Source organism: Pituophis catenifer, unplaced genomic scaffold, assembly GCF_029215685.1.
Source record: "Pituophis catenifer annectens isolate HBS135680 unplaced genomic scaffold, rPitCat1.0.hap2 SCAF_2, whole genome shotgun sequence".
Taxonomy (NCBI): Eukaryota; Metazoa; Chordata; class Lepidosauria; order Squamata; family Colubridae; genus Pituophis; species Pituophis catenifer.
Window position 1 is genome coordinate 76244729 of NW_027256882.1, and position 17409 is coordinate 76262137.

The window sequence follows — 17409 nt, forward strand, 5'->3', positions numbered from 1 at the left end:
TGTACTGCCAGAAATACATCAGTGGAAGAAACCCTAAAGAACCAAACGGTAATCTCTACCATCTAACTTCTCTAGATGGCTTTATTGGTTTGTCTAAAACAAGTACAACTTCCCACAGTTATTTGTGTAGCATGGATGACCTTTTGCTGCTTAACACGCCATTAAATGAATAATTTGTACAATTCTTTTCCATTGGTCCTCAGGTTAAAATGGTGCCATAATTTTATAGATTTTTTTTTTTAATCAAGATGCATTTTAACCTGGCTGAAAGCATAATGAATTGTTCCTCTTTGGTAAAATTATAATATATATAAATATATATAAAACCTAAAATGGTGCAAGGCAGAGATAATCTTTTTGGCAACTATTTCAGTCTTCATGCTTTTCCTGCAATTTGTTTCCATGCCTCAATCACTCATACCTAAGGACATTTTGTGTCACGTATAGACGAGAAAATCTTATGAATAGATGGCACCAATTCAAATAATGCATCAAATAGACCTTGAATAGCAATCACCTCCATGCCTGCTTTGGATAGATGGCCTCAGACTTGCTGCCTGAAAGTGAATGAGACCTCTTTCAATTCTAAATGCCAATCTCTTCAAGAGGCATTATTTTATTTTTATTTACAGCATTTATGAGGCAGTGTTATCTACAGGATGAAGTGTTTAAAATACATGTTAATAATCCTTTTTGATAGTTAAAATAAGACCCAAACTTAAGTACTATTAAAAGTACTATTAATTACAAGACATGAAAACTTAATTTTAGATTAAAAAATAAAGTTTAAGAGTCTTAAGGGATCCAAATAATCCTTTTTGGACCTCATCTCTCAATCTTAGAGATGGATCCATTAACCCGTTAGTATTGCGTTGTCAGATACTAAGAAATACCTGGACTATGGACTAGATCAGATTAATTAGGAAAATGTTCCAGAAGGTACGCATTTGCATATTACAGTCATGAAAATTATATGAAAATATCCATAGATTTACCTAGAGTTGAGCTCCAGTGAAAGGATCAAAATGGATGCCTTAAGCCTATGCCAGACATAAGGTATTCACTTCCTTTCTTAAAATATCCCAACAACATAAAAAGGGATAAAAAATAATTATACCTATTAAAACTATTCCAGAGAAATGTTTAGAAATAGAATAAAGCTTTCTATTTCAATTTCTTTACCTCACTAAAAAAAGCTTCTTTTTCCATATTCAACATACATAAAACGTTGCCTTAAATATCTTATTTCTTTTTGGGATTTTCAATTTGATATTGAGAATCCTTAAAGCTCACATCTTGTAACTGTCAGCAGGTGAAAATCTTTTTATAAGACATTCAAAAACTTCAATTAGAGGTCTACTCTGAAAAGAAAACTTGGTCACCTTACAGAGTTACTGTTTCCTTTTTTGTAGAATAGAAATTGTAAGGATTACCTTTAAATTTGGGGCAAAACCATAAGAGACACTAATTATTTTACAATATCTATTCCTTATTTTAAAGCGGACTGTATACTGGAACAGTATCAAAATATTATAAAAATCTATTAGTTAATTAGGAAAGCTGCTCTGAATCCTGGAAAGTTGAAGTATAATTAAAATAAACAAGTAGTTAATTAATAATTTGTTTAAACAAAACTTAGAAAAAGAACACCCCTTGATGTTGATCTTTCTGGAACAGAATCCCAGATAGTTCAGGATAGTTCAGTTTTTGCCTCCCAAGGCCCTTAATATTAAAATTTGTAATAAAAGTTAATGCTGACTTTAGCTTCATTATAGCATATATAATGGTCTATTGTATATTAGATTACATAAGAGTCCTAATTTAAACTCAAAGCTGTATAAGTCTAGAATGAAAATGCCACTTAATGAAATGAAACTTAATTATGTTTTTTTCCCTCACACAGGGTGTCAAACCAGCAAGTTTTGATAAAGTTACTGATCCTGAAATTAAGGAGATAATTGGAGAGTGTATTTGCAAAAATAAAGAAGAGAGGTTTGTTTCAAATAGTAAATTTCTGTTGTTTGTGAAACAGGTCATAATCCTGAGCACATTTCAAAGTAATTTCTTGGGGTGGAGGCAGAAAACTGACCACAGCTGGCCAGTACTGTTTTAAACTGATAGACCTATTCTAATCTAATCAGGTAGATCTCTTAGGATAGCTACTAGCTAGATAGAAACTAACATGGTTACTATGGGGAGATGAATTGGTACCCATTTGGAATCTGATTAGTGTGACTATAGTCCTGTGAATTTTGAGGACTTCTCAACAAATGTTGATTTTCAGTCAGAATGTTTTTCTGGACTGTATATCTATAAACAGAGCAGTATGAGACTTTCTTCAAGTATTCATTTTATATTTTTATTCTTATTTATAACATTTATACAGCGCCCATCTCACCTGAAATCTGGTTAGATTTACAAATAAAAACCATATAGCCATATAAAAAGAGACATAGTTAGAAATGCTTAACGCATTGTAAGCCACCCTGAGTCTCCGGAGAAGGGCCGCATATAAATCAAATTAAAAAAAAATTAAAAAACAGAATTAAAATAAAGATTAAAAGGTTGAAAAAAAAGGCAAGAGGGCATCCTCAAGCCACCAGCCATCTCCATGGTTGCATACCACTCTTGGATTCCCATGCCAGTTGGCAGAACCAGATCTTGACACCCTTCCAGAAGGCCAGAAGGATGGCACTTTACCTTACTTCTGGGGGCAAGATGTTCCATAGGGCAGAGGCAACAGTAAAGAAGACTCTCATCCTAGACCCTGCCAGTCAAAATTCTTTAATCAATGGCTTCTGCAACAAACTCACTCTGCTTGCCTGGGTGGGACAGGTCAATGTTATTGGGGCAGGATGGTTCTTCAGATAACCAGGTCCACACTATGAAGGACTTTAAAAGTTTTTAAAAGACTTTAAAAATCAACACCTTGAATTTGACCAGAAAATAAACTGGCATCCAATGCAGCTCACATAGTAGAGGTGTTACATGTGCAACCCTAGGGGTGCCCAAAACTGCCCATGCTACTGCATCAATTACAGCTTCTAGATACTCTTCAAGGGTGGTACATTGTACAGCACAGTACAGTAATCCATACAGAAGGTGACTAAGCCATGAGTGATCAAAAGAAAGGCTTCTCAATCCAGGTAAGTTCCAGAAAATGGTATGTGGAGATTTATATTTGACAAGTAGCTATTGGATGCAGTATCTCACAAGACTTTGTCTTAATCCTTCTACAGGTTTTAAACCTTACATTTATATATTTAATTAAACATAATTAAAGAGCCATGGTGGTGCAGTGGTTAGAGTGCAGTACTGCAGGCTACTGCTGATCACCAGCTGCCAGCAGTTTGGCAGATCGAATCTCACCAGGCTTAAGATTGACTCAGCCTTCCATCCTTCTGAAGTTGGTAAAATGAGGAGCCAGATTGTTGGGGCCAATATGTTGACTCTGTAAACCACTTAGAGAGGGCTGTAAAAGCACTATGAAGCGGTAAATAAGTCTAAGTGCTATTGCTATAATGGAAAAAGAAAAAATATGAAAAAGAAAAAATCCACCAAATTATATATATGTGGGTTTTCTTTCAAAGTTTTACACAACAGATTCAATAAAAGAAGCTTCATCACAGAGGCAGATCATTCAGTTTGTGTTGGCAGGGGGCAGAGGTCGACCTCGAGGCCTCTCATCTGTGGAGTGCCGCAGGGATCGGTCCTCTCGCCCCTTCTGTTCAACATTTATGTGAAGCCGCTGGGTGAGATCATCTGTGGCTTCAGGGTGAGATACCATCAGTACGCTGATGACACCCAGCTGTACATCTCCACTCCAGGCCACCCCAATGATGCCCTTAAAGTGATGTCCCAGTGCCTGGAGGCTGTGCGGATCTGGATGGGGAGGAACAGGCTCAAACTCAACCCTTCCAAGACAGAGTGGCTGTGGCTCTCGGCATCCCGATATAGTCAGTTGACTCCATCACTGACTATTGGGGGCAAGTCTTTGGCCCCCACTGAAAGGGCTCGCAATCTGGGAGTCCTCCTGGATATGCAGCTGTCCTTGGAGGAACATCTGACGGCTGTAACCAGGGGGACCTTTTGTCAGGTTCGCCTGATTCGCCACTTGCGGCCCTTTCTTGATCGGGATTCCTTGTGCACAGTCACTCATGCCCTCGTCACCTTTCACCTTGACTACTGCAACGCTCTCTACATGGGGTTCCCCTTGAAGAGCACCCGGAGGCTCCAGCTGGTCCAGAATGCAGCAGCATGGGTAGTGATGGGAGCAACATGGCGCTCCCATGTAACACCGCTCCTGCGTGAGCTGCACTGGCTCCCGGTGGTCTTCCGGGTGCGCTTCAAGGTGTTGGTCATCACCTTTAAAGCGCTTCATGGCATAGGGCCTAGCTATCTGCGAGACCGCCTGCTGCTACCAACGACCTCCCATCGACCCGTGCGCTCCCACAGAGAGGGCCTCCTCAGGGTGCCATCAGCCAAACAATGTAGGCTGGTGACCCCCAGGGGGAGGGCCTTCTCTGTGGGGGCTCCTACCCTCTGGAATCAGTTGCCCCCAGAGATAAGGAGAATCCATGACCTCAGTGCCTTCCGTCGTGCCCTCAAAACCCATCTTTTCCAGCAAGCCGGGCTGGCTTAAGAAGAATTTTTTTTAATTTTTTTTAATTGGTTTGTGATTTCTTAATTTCTGGGCCAAATTTATATATATTTTTAACTGTTTTTAATATTTGTATTCTATGTTCTTATTTTGGCTGTACACCGCCCTGAGTCCTCAGGGAGAAGGGCGGTATATAAATTGGAAATTAAATTAAAATTAAATTAAAATTAAATTCAGACAGTTGAAATTGATACCATCGTTGGTGATATCCAGCTTCATTCTTTTCCATCAGATTTCAGAGATGTAGGAGGAATCCTAAATCAATACTTAGGATTTGTAAAAGATTAAATGAAGACTAACAAGTGAAAGCTGAGACTGTATTGACTAAGGGATTGCCTAGTCAAATAAAAATATTGCATTATTGCCAGATTTGTACAGAGTGTAACATTTTAATAGTTGGTCTGACAGCTTTAAAGTTCTTGATTTGACTTTCACCTAAATGTTAGGTAATAGCTGCAGCTAGGAGAACATCATCCCGCTGCACACACTCCTAGAGAAAGCAGATCAGCCAGCAGAGGTGCATGGTTTAGTTATTTTTCATTTGGATTCTAGAAAGATTTACATAGGATTCATCTTTTTTTAAAAAAACACTACAAACTACATATAACTGTTTTTTTGCTTGTTTTAATCGGTTAGTTTTCTGGGTTAGTTTTCTGGGTAATCTGGTTTTTTAATACATTTACTACCCATTCCTGCTGTCAGAACTAGTTATGTTGGCTGCATTCAGGCTTCCTTAATGAAGTTCATATGCAATACTTCATCTGAATTATGCAGATTGTTGGCTCATCATGAATGAACCTTATGCTAATGTAAACAGATCCTATACCAACATTGATTACTAGATGGTTAACATGCAAGGAATGCTATGCTAAAAGATAGCTTCAGAATAGTTTATCTATGCCCATTGATGGATAGAACCAATAAAAAAGAAATGTATGGCACATATAAGTATACTAAGGAGAAAAAAAGGTGAGGGGGAAAGTATCTAAAAAGTATAAATTGGGTCTGATATGTTTCAGATAAATACCTTTTTCAATAACATTGTGCAAAACAAACACAGAAACTTGAAAAGGTATAGTAAGTATTTTAACTCTGTTAGCCACAAATGGCAAATGGGCAGCCATTGAAATTGAAATAAAAAAACTAATAAATAAATGTGTGATGTTTATTATACCACACATTTGGCAGTCACTGTAGAAACACTTGCTATTGTGCTACTGGGGTTTAAAAACCTTTGTGTTAAATATTATAGATATTGAAAGCAAATTTTGAATTGTTCTTTCATTAAATTTAGAAAGACATATAGTGCCAAGGAAGTTCTAATACATATATTCTAATACATATATATGTGTATTATCAACAGTAATACTAAAATAATACACAGCTAATTGGTCCTTAAAGAATAGAGGAGAAAAATGGATTTAACATTTACTGTTGTGTTCTTTTTTTCCCAGATATGAAATTAAAGATTTATTAAGCCATGCCTTCTTTGCTGAGGATACTGGGGTGAGAGTGGAACTTGCAGAAGAAGACGATGGTAGGAAATCCTCTATTGCCTTAAGACTCTGGGTAGAAGATGCTAAGAAATTGAAAGGGAAGTCCAAAGATAATGGAGCCATTGAGTTTACTTTTGAACTGGAGAAAGAAACTCCTGATGATGTTGCACAAGAAATGGTAAAATAAACTTCCCTTGACACTCTTTTTTTCCTTTCTGTTTTCCTCTCTTTCGCTCTCCATGTGTGTATGTATGTAACATAAATCTCAAATGACATCAGAGGCAAACCTGGAAAAGTAAATTTGACTCAAAAGATACAACACAAACTATCTTCCAAAGCCATAAATGGATCCACAGAAACGAAGTACAGTAATTTAAGTACAGAATCCTGCTTATATATAATTTTATATTGAATTTCCACAACAGCAAAACACATTCTTTCAGAAACTGATAAAACTTTTGATTGGCACTTGTTAAATTGCATAGCTTGAAGTTTTTGCAAATTATGTTTCCAATATATGTAAGAATCTGGAGTAGAATTTGAACCATTTTTCTTTCTTGGTGCAGCAAGATAAGTTATATATCATATATCTGCGGCCTGGTTGTAATCCCCTCATGGCTGCAGCCAACGGGTTGGGTACCCCTGCTTTACAGAACTTTCTGGGCAGTTTACAATGTCAGCCTATTGCCCCCAACAATCTGGGTCCTCATTTTACTGACCTTAGAAGGATGAAGGCTGAGTCAACCTTGAGCTGGTCAGGATCAAACTCCAGGCTGTGGGCAGAATTAGCTTGCAATATAGTATTGCATTGCAATCACTATGCCAGGGTATTTGGACATAACTGCCTATCATTTTGAAAAACTGAATTTACATGCTTGAAATATAGTATAGGAATTTCTTCCTGAGGAATTGCTTTTCTCAAATTGCATTGCAAATGGGAAATTTTTTATTTGGCTTATTCATGAAGCAGAAAATGAGATTATATGATTTTGATGCCAACTATGCTGGTTTAATTATTCCTAAAAATGCCCCCCTCCCTTTCACCATCTGTTACATTTGGACTAAAAAAATCCCCACTTACTTTATATAAAGTTCTAGGAATTTAAATTATAATAGTTCCAATAGTGATATAGACAATACCTATTCATAGCCAATGGTGACTAATAAAAATATTTATGACAATTGATCATAGTTTTGCAATTGCTTCTCTGCTTTATAAAAAAAATGTTTCAGATACAACTTGTATTCTTTTTGAAAATAATTTTATCAATGAAAACCTTGGAGCTCTAGCTACTATATTTAATTCTAAACAATACTTCTGCAACTAATCAGCCACACATATACAAAACCTCAGACTGGTGATTTAGAATCAGTAACTCTCTACTCAGTTACTAAAAGTAGATTTGGAGTGGGCGTGTGGGCACCAAGATGTGAAAACACAGCCAAAATATGGATTTGTTCTTGAAAATCTTATATTTCAGGTTGATGCCGGATTCTTTCATGAAAGTGATGTCAAAATAATTGCAAAATCAATACGAGACAGAGTAGCCTTAATACAGTGGAGAAGAGAGAGGATATGGCCCAGGTTGCATTCAGAAGATCATCGGGAGCCAGAAAGCTTAGAAAAAACGAAGGCCACACAAGCACAACCACTTCAGATTACACACCTTTCTCATGCTGGTCATCAGATTCCATCAGAACCAGACGAGCCTGAAGTGGACCAGCATCTTTCTCAACAAAATCTGCCCACAAGCATCACTTCACTTGCATGTAAGTCTAGTATATGTTCTGTGTTGGTATATAAGGATATAGCACAAATATGGTGATGGTTAAAAAAAGACGATCAACCATTATCTGACATGTTAATATAGCCAACTCTTTAAACTATATTGAATTTTCCTTCTAAAACAAGCTAATTATGCTCACTGTCATACACAGAACTACTCACTGTGTATGAAAGTGTGCCAACATGTATTTTGACTGAGAAAATACTGTTCTAGGTTTAGTCAATATAATAATTACAATTTTCTTATTCTGTATTAGTAAAAATATTTAAAGACTATGGGACTGCTGCTTGAAGACCTACATATATTTTAATTACATTAGATAAAAATTAAAGTCTCTGTTTTATAGCACAGAAATGTTTTACAAATAATCTTTTTTCTGAGTTTCTACTCTCAATTGGTTCTTTCAGTACTGTAAATTTTTGGTATCATATGTTGTTCCAATGCTTGCACAATGTTTTTAAGTCTAAAAGCCCTATAAATAATTTCCTTGATGCTGCTGATGATATTCAAATACAGCAGAAATGTACATAAATAATTTAAGCTCTCTGTAAAACAGATAATAACAGAATCCAAGTTTGGCTTCCAACTGCTGTTTCAGCTTTGTAGAGTTGTCTTCATTTTTGTGGTTAGATGATTCCTATAATTAATTATATTTTCCTATTCTATAAACATCTCTACATTATTAAGTATCCAACTCCCCCCCTCCCCATAAACTTAGCTAAGTAAAATTGAAAGGAGTTATTGTTTTCTAAATTTGGAAGGATGATTAAGTAGACATGGGTGAATTTTCATCAGTGAAAGATTGATTGAAAAATCCAGAAATGCAGCTTCCAAATACAAATGAAATGAACTTTTCCAAAATGTAACCCACATTTTTAATATTCTTAAGTAATAGCAGCAGGAAACAGTGCTTTATACTTTTTACATCATTTGTTGTTGTATATAAACAGGTAAAACAATGTCCAAATTATTTTATTTGGCATAATATGGGGGATACCCTTATTTAACCTTACTAGAAGTATACAAAATAAAAAATAGTTCATTTATATACTTTAGCAAACTCAGATATTATTTAGTAGCATTTTTTAATGTGGGCCACTTTTAGTGGTCCTGTGGTGCTTCATTATTCTCTCAATAAAGCAAAAATACGCAGAATCTCAAATAATTCATGCTGACTGCTCAACGGGGGTGTATCCTACTGGAGGTGGTTGCAGTATTAAGAGAAAATCCCAGCTCACCCCCCCCTCCGCCCCAAGCATCCTGTTCCCTTTTCCCCCATCTTTTTAATTGCAATTTTTACTTTACTTATATTAGAAATATATATTTTTATGGTTTTATTGGCTTTTAATGTAAGTCACTCAATGGTCGGTCTCAAGGGGAGATCGGTGGCAAACAAATCTTATAAATAAATAAAAAACTACTACTACTATAAATAAATAAAAAATTACTACTGTAATATAAAGAACTGGCAAATATCAGCCTGAACAGCGCTTTGAAACTCACTAACAAATAATTGGTAGAAATGTGTTCTGCCCCAGCTACGGATCCCAAAGAACACAGCACACACAAAGTTTGTACAAAACTGAATTTACTAAAATAACTCAGTCTTTTTCAAAACAAAGGCTGTTAATAAACTTTCTTAACAGCCTACAAGAAACCAAAGATAAAGTAAGGTTGGCAGAAAGCCCAGAAGCAATTTGCAGAGAATCCAGACGTGAAGTAGAGTGAACTAAAGTTGTTTCCGACAAATTGCTTCAGTCAGCGTTCCTCCTTAAATAGGCTAGGCTAAGGGAATGGCCAATTAGCCCCAAGCCTTACTCTCGAGGAGACCTCCTCCTGAGGAGCCACTCCTGCCTTTTGGCCACTCTGTGCCCCCGTGCATCGAGAAGAGGTTCCTCCTCTTCGTCCTCTTCATTTAAAGGAGTTTCTGGAGGTTTTGAAGGCCCTGACTGAATCCCTGCCTCTGGCACCACATCTTCTCCAGCCTCCTCATTGTCTGACTCGGGTGCCAGCTGCACAGGCTGCTGTCGCAACACCACACCAACCTTCTCGCTGTCAGAATCAGCTACAATTCCCACAGGCTGCTGACGAGCCACAACAAAATGTAGCAGGTAGTCCTCGACTTAGAGCCACAATTGAACCCAGAATTTATGTTGCTAAGTGAGAAATTTGTTAGGTGAGTTTTGTCCCATTCCACAGCTTTTCTCACCACATTTGTTAAGTGAATCACTTTTGTTAAATTAGTAACATGATTGTTAAGTGAATCTGTCTTACCCATTGACTTTGCTTGACAGAAGATTGCAAAAGTGTCCCGGGATCACATGATCCTGGGACACGGCAACCACCATAAATATGAACCAATTGTCAAGCTTCTGAATTTTAATTATGCAACCTTGGGGATGCTGCAACAGTCATGTGTGAAAATTGGTCATAAGTCACTTTTTTTCAGTGCCGTTGTAACTTTGAATGGTCACTAAATGAACTGTTGTAAGTCTAGAACTACCTGTAAAGTAATGTTACATTTTGTGTGTATGCATGTCTTTGAGTCAGTGTTAACTCCTGGCAACTGACTGGACCAATCTCTGTAGTTTTCTTGGCAATGCAGTCTCTGCAGTTATTTGGAAATAGCTTTTGTCTTCTTCCTAGGGCTAAGAGAGAGTGGCCCATAATTACCCAGCTGACTGTATGTGTAAAGTGGGACTAGAACTCATAGCCTGCTGCCTTAACCACTACACCAAACAGGCTCTCAAAGTTACATTTACCTATGAAAATGTAGACTGTTGGTTAGACTGCAGATAATGATAAATTCTTATGAAAATTTGAACGCTTATAGAAAGAAATATAGACAGCCAATTTTTCAAAATTTCTCCAGTCCGTCATGTCTGCATTTTATATATTCCCCACAGGCTCATCTCCCAATTTAGATATAATTGGGAACAACTCATTTATATTTATGGATTTGGTTTAGATTGTTTTGTTTCAACCTTTGAAATTTAACACTTAAACAGAAAAAAACCCCAACCATCCTGTGGTTTTAAATCTGTTCAGAAAGTGAAGTGAATCCCCTGCCAATCTACTCCAAGGGTTGCTAAGTGGTTTCAATTACACAAATTCCCAGTTCCTTCCTGCAGCCATGTTGAAGTGTTATGTAAATCTCTTTATCAATTTCTAATTTTGACTCTGGAAAAATAAGGGTCTCCCCCCCCCCCAATGCATCGCACACCAGATCTGATTCATTATTGATTCAGATTGACTGACTTCTGGAGTATCCTGACCCTTACATAATAAGATGTAAGCTCCAAATTAAGATCTCGAGTAAGATTGAATGGCCTTCAAACCCTCCAATATGAGTAATGCTTTGATTGCTTTCAGTTTATGAAACCTTTCACTGTTTTTTTAAAATCAATATTAACAATATTTCAGCTGATAGCACATTTGACAGTGGTCAAGGATCAACTGTGTACTCAGACTCCCAGAGTAGCCAGCAAAGTGTGATCTACTCATCGATTCCTGATGCAATACCTCCAGCTGTTCACCGTGTTTATAGCCCACCTCTCAGTGAGAGCCAGACTTTGCCACATGGTCTTCAGCAGATAGGGCCCTACCAGCAACCCACCGTAGTAAGTATGGTCTTCTTCAATTTTTCACAAATAAATTTTGAAAAAATGATTAAATTGTTGCATAACCTTGGAAGTCTGTTCAGCTAACCATTTTTCTTGGTCATGTTCATACAGGATGTATGAATGGAGTCACAAAGATATATATATATATAAGTTTGTTTACTTATTATTGTATGTAATATGAAGCAAAAAGGGTGGAAAATCTATTTTAGAAACTTTGTACATAAAGATTCTGAAAGTTATTTCACTCGTTGTGCTTTATTGCTATTTGTATAGTCCCTCAAAACCATGTTGTTCCACCAGGCTGGGCTATCAATGTAAAGATTTTAATTGGTTTTAAATGGGATTTTAAATTTGGAGTTTTATAAATTGGGCCTATTATTTAATAATTTTAATTATTTTAAAATTTTGTCTGTCTTTGTGTTTTTAATTAGGCTGTACACCGCCCTGAGTCCTTCGGGAGAAGGGCGGTATAGAAATAAAATAAATAAATAAATAAATATAGTCAATGACATATTTCTTCATTTTTTAAAAAATAGCATTTGGGGTCAGGTATTCTTTCAGCTGTGTTAAAAGACTTCTGCTTAGTACTTTTTAAGCTCCTTCTCGGGACAGAATATTTTTCAAACATGAAATGTGGTTTGTGTTCTAAGAACTCCACAGTTTAAAACAGGTTATTTGGGGAGACATTCACATTTTTTCTCCTTTTTCTGTTATAATGACATTAACAGCAAAATGAATAGAATATCCTGGCAGGAAGAAACACAGGAGGTTGTATATAACCCTTCTGATTTTTCCATTAATAAAGATGGCACATGTCTCATATGTGCTTCCTCAGAAACTGCATTGTGGCTTTGCTAAACCAGTAATTGTTATTTCTGATACAAAGCAGTACCTATAGCTGTTGCCATCATACTGACTCTACAATGTCAGGAAGCAAACCCAAAATTAGTCCAGGAAAGAAAAAAAAACAAAACAAAGGAAGTGGATCATACTTATCAGGATTACAGAAATCTTCACGTTTTTGCCTATTTTTGCCTATTAAAGCTAGTTGTTAAGAATATAGAAAACAAGTTCTTTTTTGTTTAAAATATTAATCTCTAAAAAACTGTTGAGTTGCTCAATTGTGAAGAAAAGTAACATCAGGGGACACTCAAAAATGCATTCATATTAAGAACAGATATTGTTGTTCCTATAAATCCTATGAGTTTAATCTGCGTATTCAAAAAAAACAACAATAGCTACAAGATTTGTGTTTTCTTCTTCCATAATGCAATAGCCATTCAATTGTATAGTTCTTGTGTGGACATGCATGTGTTTATCCTGTTGTTCCTACAGTCCCCTGGACATTTTTATTTTAATGGACATTGTCATAGCAATATATCTACTCAGCTAACCTGAATTATTAACATTAATTACTTGACTAAATAGTTTGAACAATTATACCCTGACAGAATGATAAGGTATTTTGTGGAGAGTTTTTATAGGCAATAGGTTTCTAAAGTAATATCTTCCTACCTACCTTCCCAGCCTGGATTTCCAGTGGTTCAGGGTCCAACTGCTGTTGTGCCTCCACGGCCACAACTGTATCCAGAACCAGCAATTCCATTTCCTATTGTCCATCCCGCCTCAGTTGCCCCTGTGCAGATGAGACAACCTCAGCCTGTATTAGTCAGCCAGCAGGTGAGAAATGATATATTCTGCCTTTATTCTCTCCTCCCCCTCTACACCTTCAAAATATACTCCTGTCTGGAGAACTTCCTGCGGAGTTGTTTTGGCAAGATTTTCAAAAATAGTGTGCCATTGCTTCCTTCCTAGGACTAAAAGAGAGTGATTGGTCCATGGTCAACCAGTGACTTCATGCTTTAGGCAGGATTAAAATTCAGTCTTCAGGTTTCTAGTCTGTTACCTTAACTGGCTCTCTTTTTGCCGTTTAGGTAACTGTTAAGCTTAAAACCACTATGTAACTTGCATTATAGGCCTGATTGTCCATTTTATAGTGTAATGAAAATATTTCTTAGCGAATTTTAAGTACAGCAATGGATTAATGAGTAAATTAACAAGTAGGACAGCAGTAGCATCTGTCATGAAGTATCAAAACAAGAAGGCAGTTGTGGTATAATTGAAGCCCTGCTCCTTTTGTATTGTAATTGACATTGCACACATGTACAAAGGACAGGGTTAGGGTTAGGGTTAGGGTTAGGGTCCAGCAGGACTTTTTAAATCTCCCCTATGGGTTGGAGGGCAACAGAGCGAGAAAGCTTTAATTTCTTTCTTTACCCTATAGCAAACTCAAAATTAATTCCTGACCTCTTTTAACTTTGTTTCTCTGAGTAGAAGAGATTGTCTTCATTCTTTGGACTTTTAAAAATGTTATTTCTATTATATATTATCTTGGCCTGACAATGGACAGCTTTATCATTTTCTTCTGCCATTCTTTCTTATTTATTGGGCTAATTTCACCAGTAGATGAAAATGATCATGAGAAAGGGAGGAGAATTTAGCCATGGGCATATCATCATTTCCAGACAATGTTTAGTTTGAGTTTGGGCATACATTTACATAAGTAAATGTATCCAAAGCAGCTTTGAAACTATTTATTTATTTATTTATTTATTTATTTATTTATTTATTTATTTATCAGTTATTTTACTTGTATGCAGCTTACAAACACACTAAAATCCAGTAAAACATTAAAATAATACAACAATAATGATAAATAAACAATTGGAATATTGGATTGGAATTCGATGATCATTTAACAATTGGCTTTTTTGTGAAACTGGTAATCATAGTTTGCCAGTTCAGAAATGGGAACCATGATTATTATATCAAGACATAGCCATCCAAAAGGCATTTAAAAACTGGAACCGATGTCTTTTCAGAATATAGCATAAAAATGGAATTGCATACATATACTGTACTTCCTTTTACTTAACCTCTCACCATGGCTTCAGACTGTTCATTTTGTAGATTTTCCATCTATTAACTGTATTTTTAAAAAGTAGTTTTGTTGTTTGTTTGCTGTTTGCCTATGACTGCTTCTCCAATCCATGCTAATAGCACTTCAAAAACTTATATGATCTTTTTTTAATTCATCAGCAATCCATCTCAAGCCCAGCCCCTTTACAGCAAGTTCTGAGCAACCAGCCCGTGTGCCCAGTACAGCAACCTGCACCTCACCTGTTGTCCCAGTTTCAAACGCCCAGTTCTCATATGGCAGCTACCAGTATACCACTGGCACCTCTGCAGGTCCCCCCTGTGCAATCAGTTCCACCTGCTCAAGTAAGTCCTTTGTAGCACTCAATCAGGTTTCCTCATTTTGGCATGGAGACTTCATATTGCTAGAAACATGGAAATGTTTTCGTATATCAGTTGGCTTTTGTTGTAACATTGAATTATAAAAAAATTCTAGCTATTTATTACCTATTACCATAATAAATTAAAAAATAAAATAAGAAATTCAGAAAAGTTAAACAATATGCCACTAGCTCAAAGCAGCCCAGCTCTTGGAATTTTTTCACAATGGACCAATGAGATGAGGAACCAATCAAGAACCAATTTTCTTGGGCTTCTATAACTTGAGTTTCCATAATGTGGACTGCCAGAGAGCAGCTTGCTAGGTTTAGATACATGAACTCAATCAGCCTTGGTGCCAAGAGGTACACCACAAAAGAGCCTCTGAAGATGCTAGCCATAGCTGCTGGTGGCATAGCATAGTTCTAGCATAGCTGCTAGCATAGCTGCTAGAACAAAATAAAACTAGATCATGACCATTCAGCCTGAAAGTTCATCACTCCTCCTTTGATGCCAGCCATGGAGGCCTAAGCCAGTATTTAATATATCACTTCCTCATATTAGCACAAAAAGGACAATTATATAAATATGAGAACTGTGTCATTTACATAGTAATAGTAACTTGATGAAGATTTAAAAAAATGACAAATTGAAAAGAAAAAAATTAATTTTAAAAGGGGGAAAGAACATGTCCTACCTACATAAGGAAAATTTCTTTGTGTGTATAATTAGTTTATTTATATATTTTGTTTATATAAACAAAAAATGATTTTTTTTTAAGATATTGGAAACTTCGACCTTTGGTTCAAATCGTAATTTGAAAGCATAAGCTCATTCAACATATTGTTAAATTGTGAAATGAGTGGTCTAGTATTTCATTTAAACTAGACCACAGCTATTTATTTGAACTAGACCACACTATCACTTACCGGTATAATCATTGTCAGAATCTTCACACAATTTGCGTTGAGTGCAGTTAATTCATTTATTCAGGTGACTACCACATTTTTAAAAACAAATTCTCATGCAATAAAAAAAAATTCTATGAAATTTGTTTTGACCATTTTTCCAAAATGCCTCACAGTCTCATAACAAAAATTGTTTATGAAATATGAATAGCAACTAAATTAAATTGGATTCTAGGTAATAACTACAGTAATACTTTTTTTTTTCCATTGAATCATGTCCAATTCTCAGAGGCTACCTGGTCAAGTCCCTCCAGTTTTCTTGGCAAGGTTTCTCAGAAATGGTTTGCCATAGCCTTCCTTCTTAGAGCTAGGTGAGAGTGACTCCAGCTGGCTTTATGCCTAAGGCGGGACCAGAACTCTCAGTTGCCTCATTTCTAGCCTGGTGCCTTAATCATATACAAACTGGCTGAATTATTATCATGTAATAATAGTAATGATAACAACATAGTAAAAATATGAATGGCGTCATGGCCTAGTGGTGAAGATGCTCGCCTCCTACTTGGAAAGTTGAGAGTTCAATCCTAGATAGTGGCAGATGTTTCCCTCCTAGGGCACAAAGAAAAAAAATATCTGCTGCAAATTCCACTTAGGCATCAGGAAGGGCATCTAGCCAGTAAATGCTCAGCTCCATCCAGTCACCCTAACTCTAACCCGAATTAAGGGATTACAGGATTGTAAAAAGGAAATTTTAACATATAATAAAAATGACCCCAGCATCATTATCTTTCTGGGTGGCCTTAAGACCTGCCTCATACCTGCCTTGGAAGGTAAGCGATTCTGTATAAAGTGAGCCTTACAGAGAAATCTACCTTTAGGTCTCTTCCTATCTTAACTATTTGGGTTGGAATACCCAAATAGATATTCTCAGACTGTTCAGGGCAGGCAAGCACATTTGATCAGGAAAAGCATTCTTTTAAAAACCCAGCCCCAAGTCATTAAACCTAGCAGTTTAAATTGTACTCAGTAACATGCTCATAACCAATGCGGCAACAATATCCAGTGGCAGTATCAAGACTAATAATCCACAAGCATTAAAAATGCTGAAGCTTCTGTGTGGCCTTCAAAAGCAGTCCCTCATAAAATAACTTTTAGTCATCTAAATGAGATGTAACAAATGCAAGAATCACTGTCCTCCATGCGTTTTAATGCCAGGTAAGTGTACAGGTGGAACGCCAGCTGAAACTGAGAAAAGGTTATCTTATCCACATCCTCACAAGCCCAGACCATGGTATCTGACCAGGTCATGGTATCTGCCTCATCCATTTTGGTCAGTGGAAGATGTGCAACTTTGTATCGTATTATCCAAATTGATATGATATTTCTCAGAGGATTTAGGTAGATGTTGTACAGAATAGGGGAGAGGACTGAGCACTGTAGCAGCCCATAATGAAGCATCTGAGAGTCAGACCTTTCCCCATCTATCATCACAATTCTGACATTCATATCCTGCCCAGATGAATCTTGTCCAGTATCAAGGGCTATTAAAAGATCTAGGGAAATAATGACAGTTGCACTGCTCCATCCAAATCCCAGTTTCAGGTCATCCCTGACAGCAACCAGTGTGTTTTTTGATTCATGCTG

General features: G+C 36.7%; 1 protein-coding gene across 1 annotated transcript in view; it reads left to right on the forward strand.

Moving 5' to 3' along the window:
• WNK2 (WNK lysine deficient protein kinase 2) overlaps positions 1-17409 on the forward strand; it is a 101927-nt gene that overhangs the window by 39985 nt on the left and 44533 nt on the right. The window contains exons 6-11 of the mRNA XM_070936977.1: positions 1904-1992; positions 6115-6334; positions 7638-7926; positions 11367-11563; positions 13094-13246; positions 14666-14848. Of these exons, the coding sequence (XP_070793078.1) occupies positions 1904-1992; positions 6115-6334; positions 7638-7926; positions 11367-11563; positions 13094-13246; positions 14666-14848 (1131 nt within the window). The remainder of the gene's footprint in view (positions 1-1903; positions 1993-6114; positions 6335-7637; positions 7927-11366; positions 11564-13093; positions 13247-14665; positions 14849-17409) is intronic.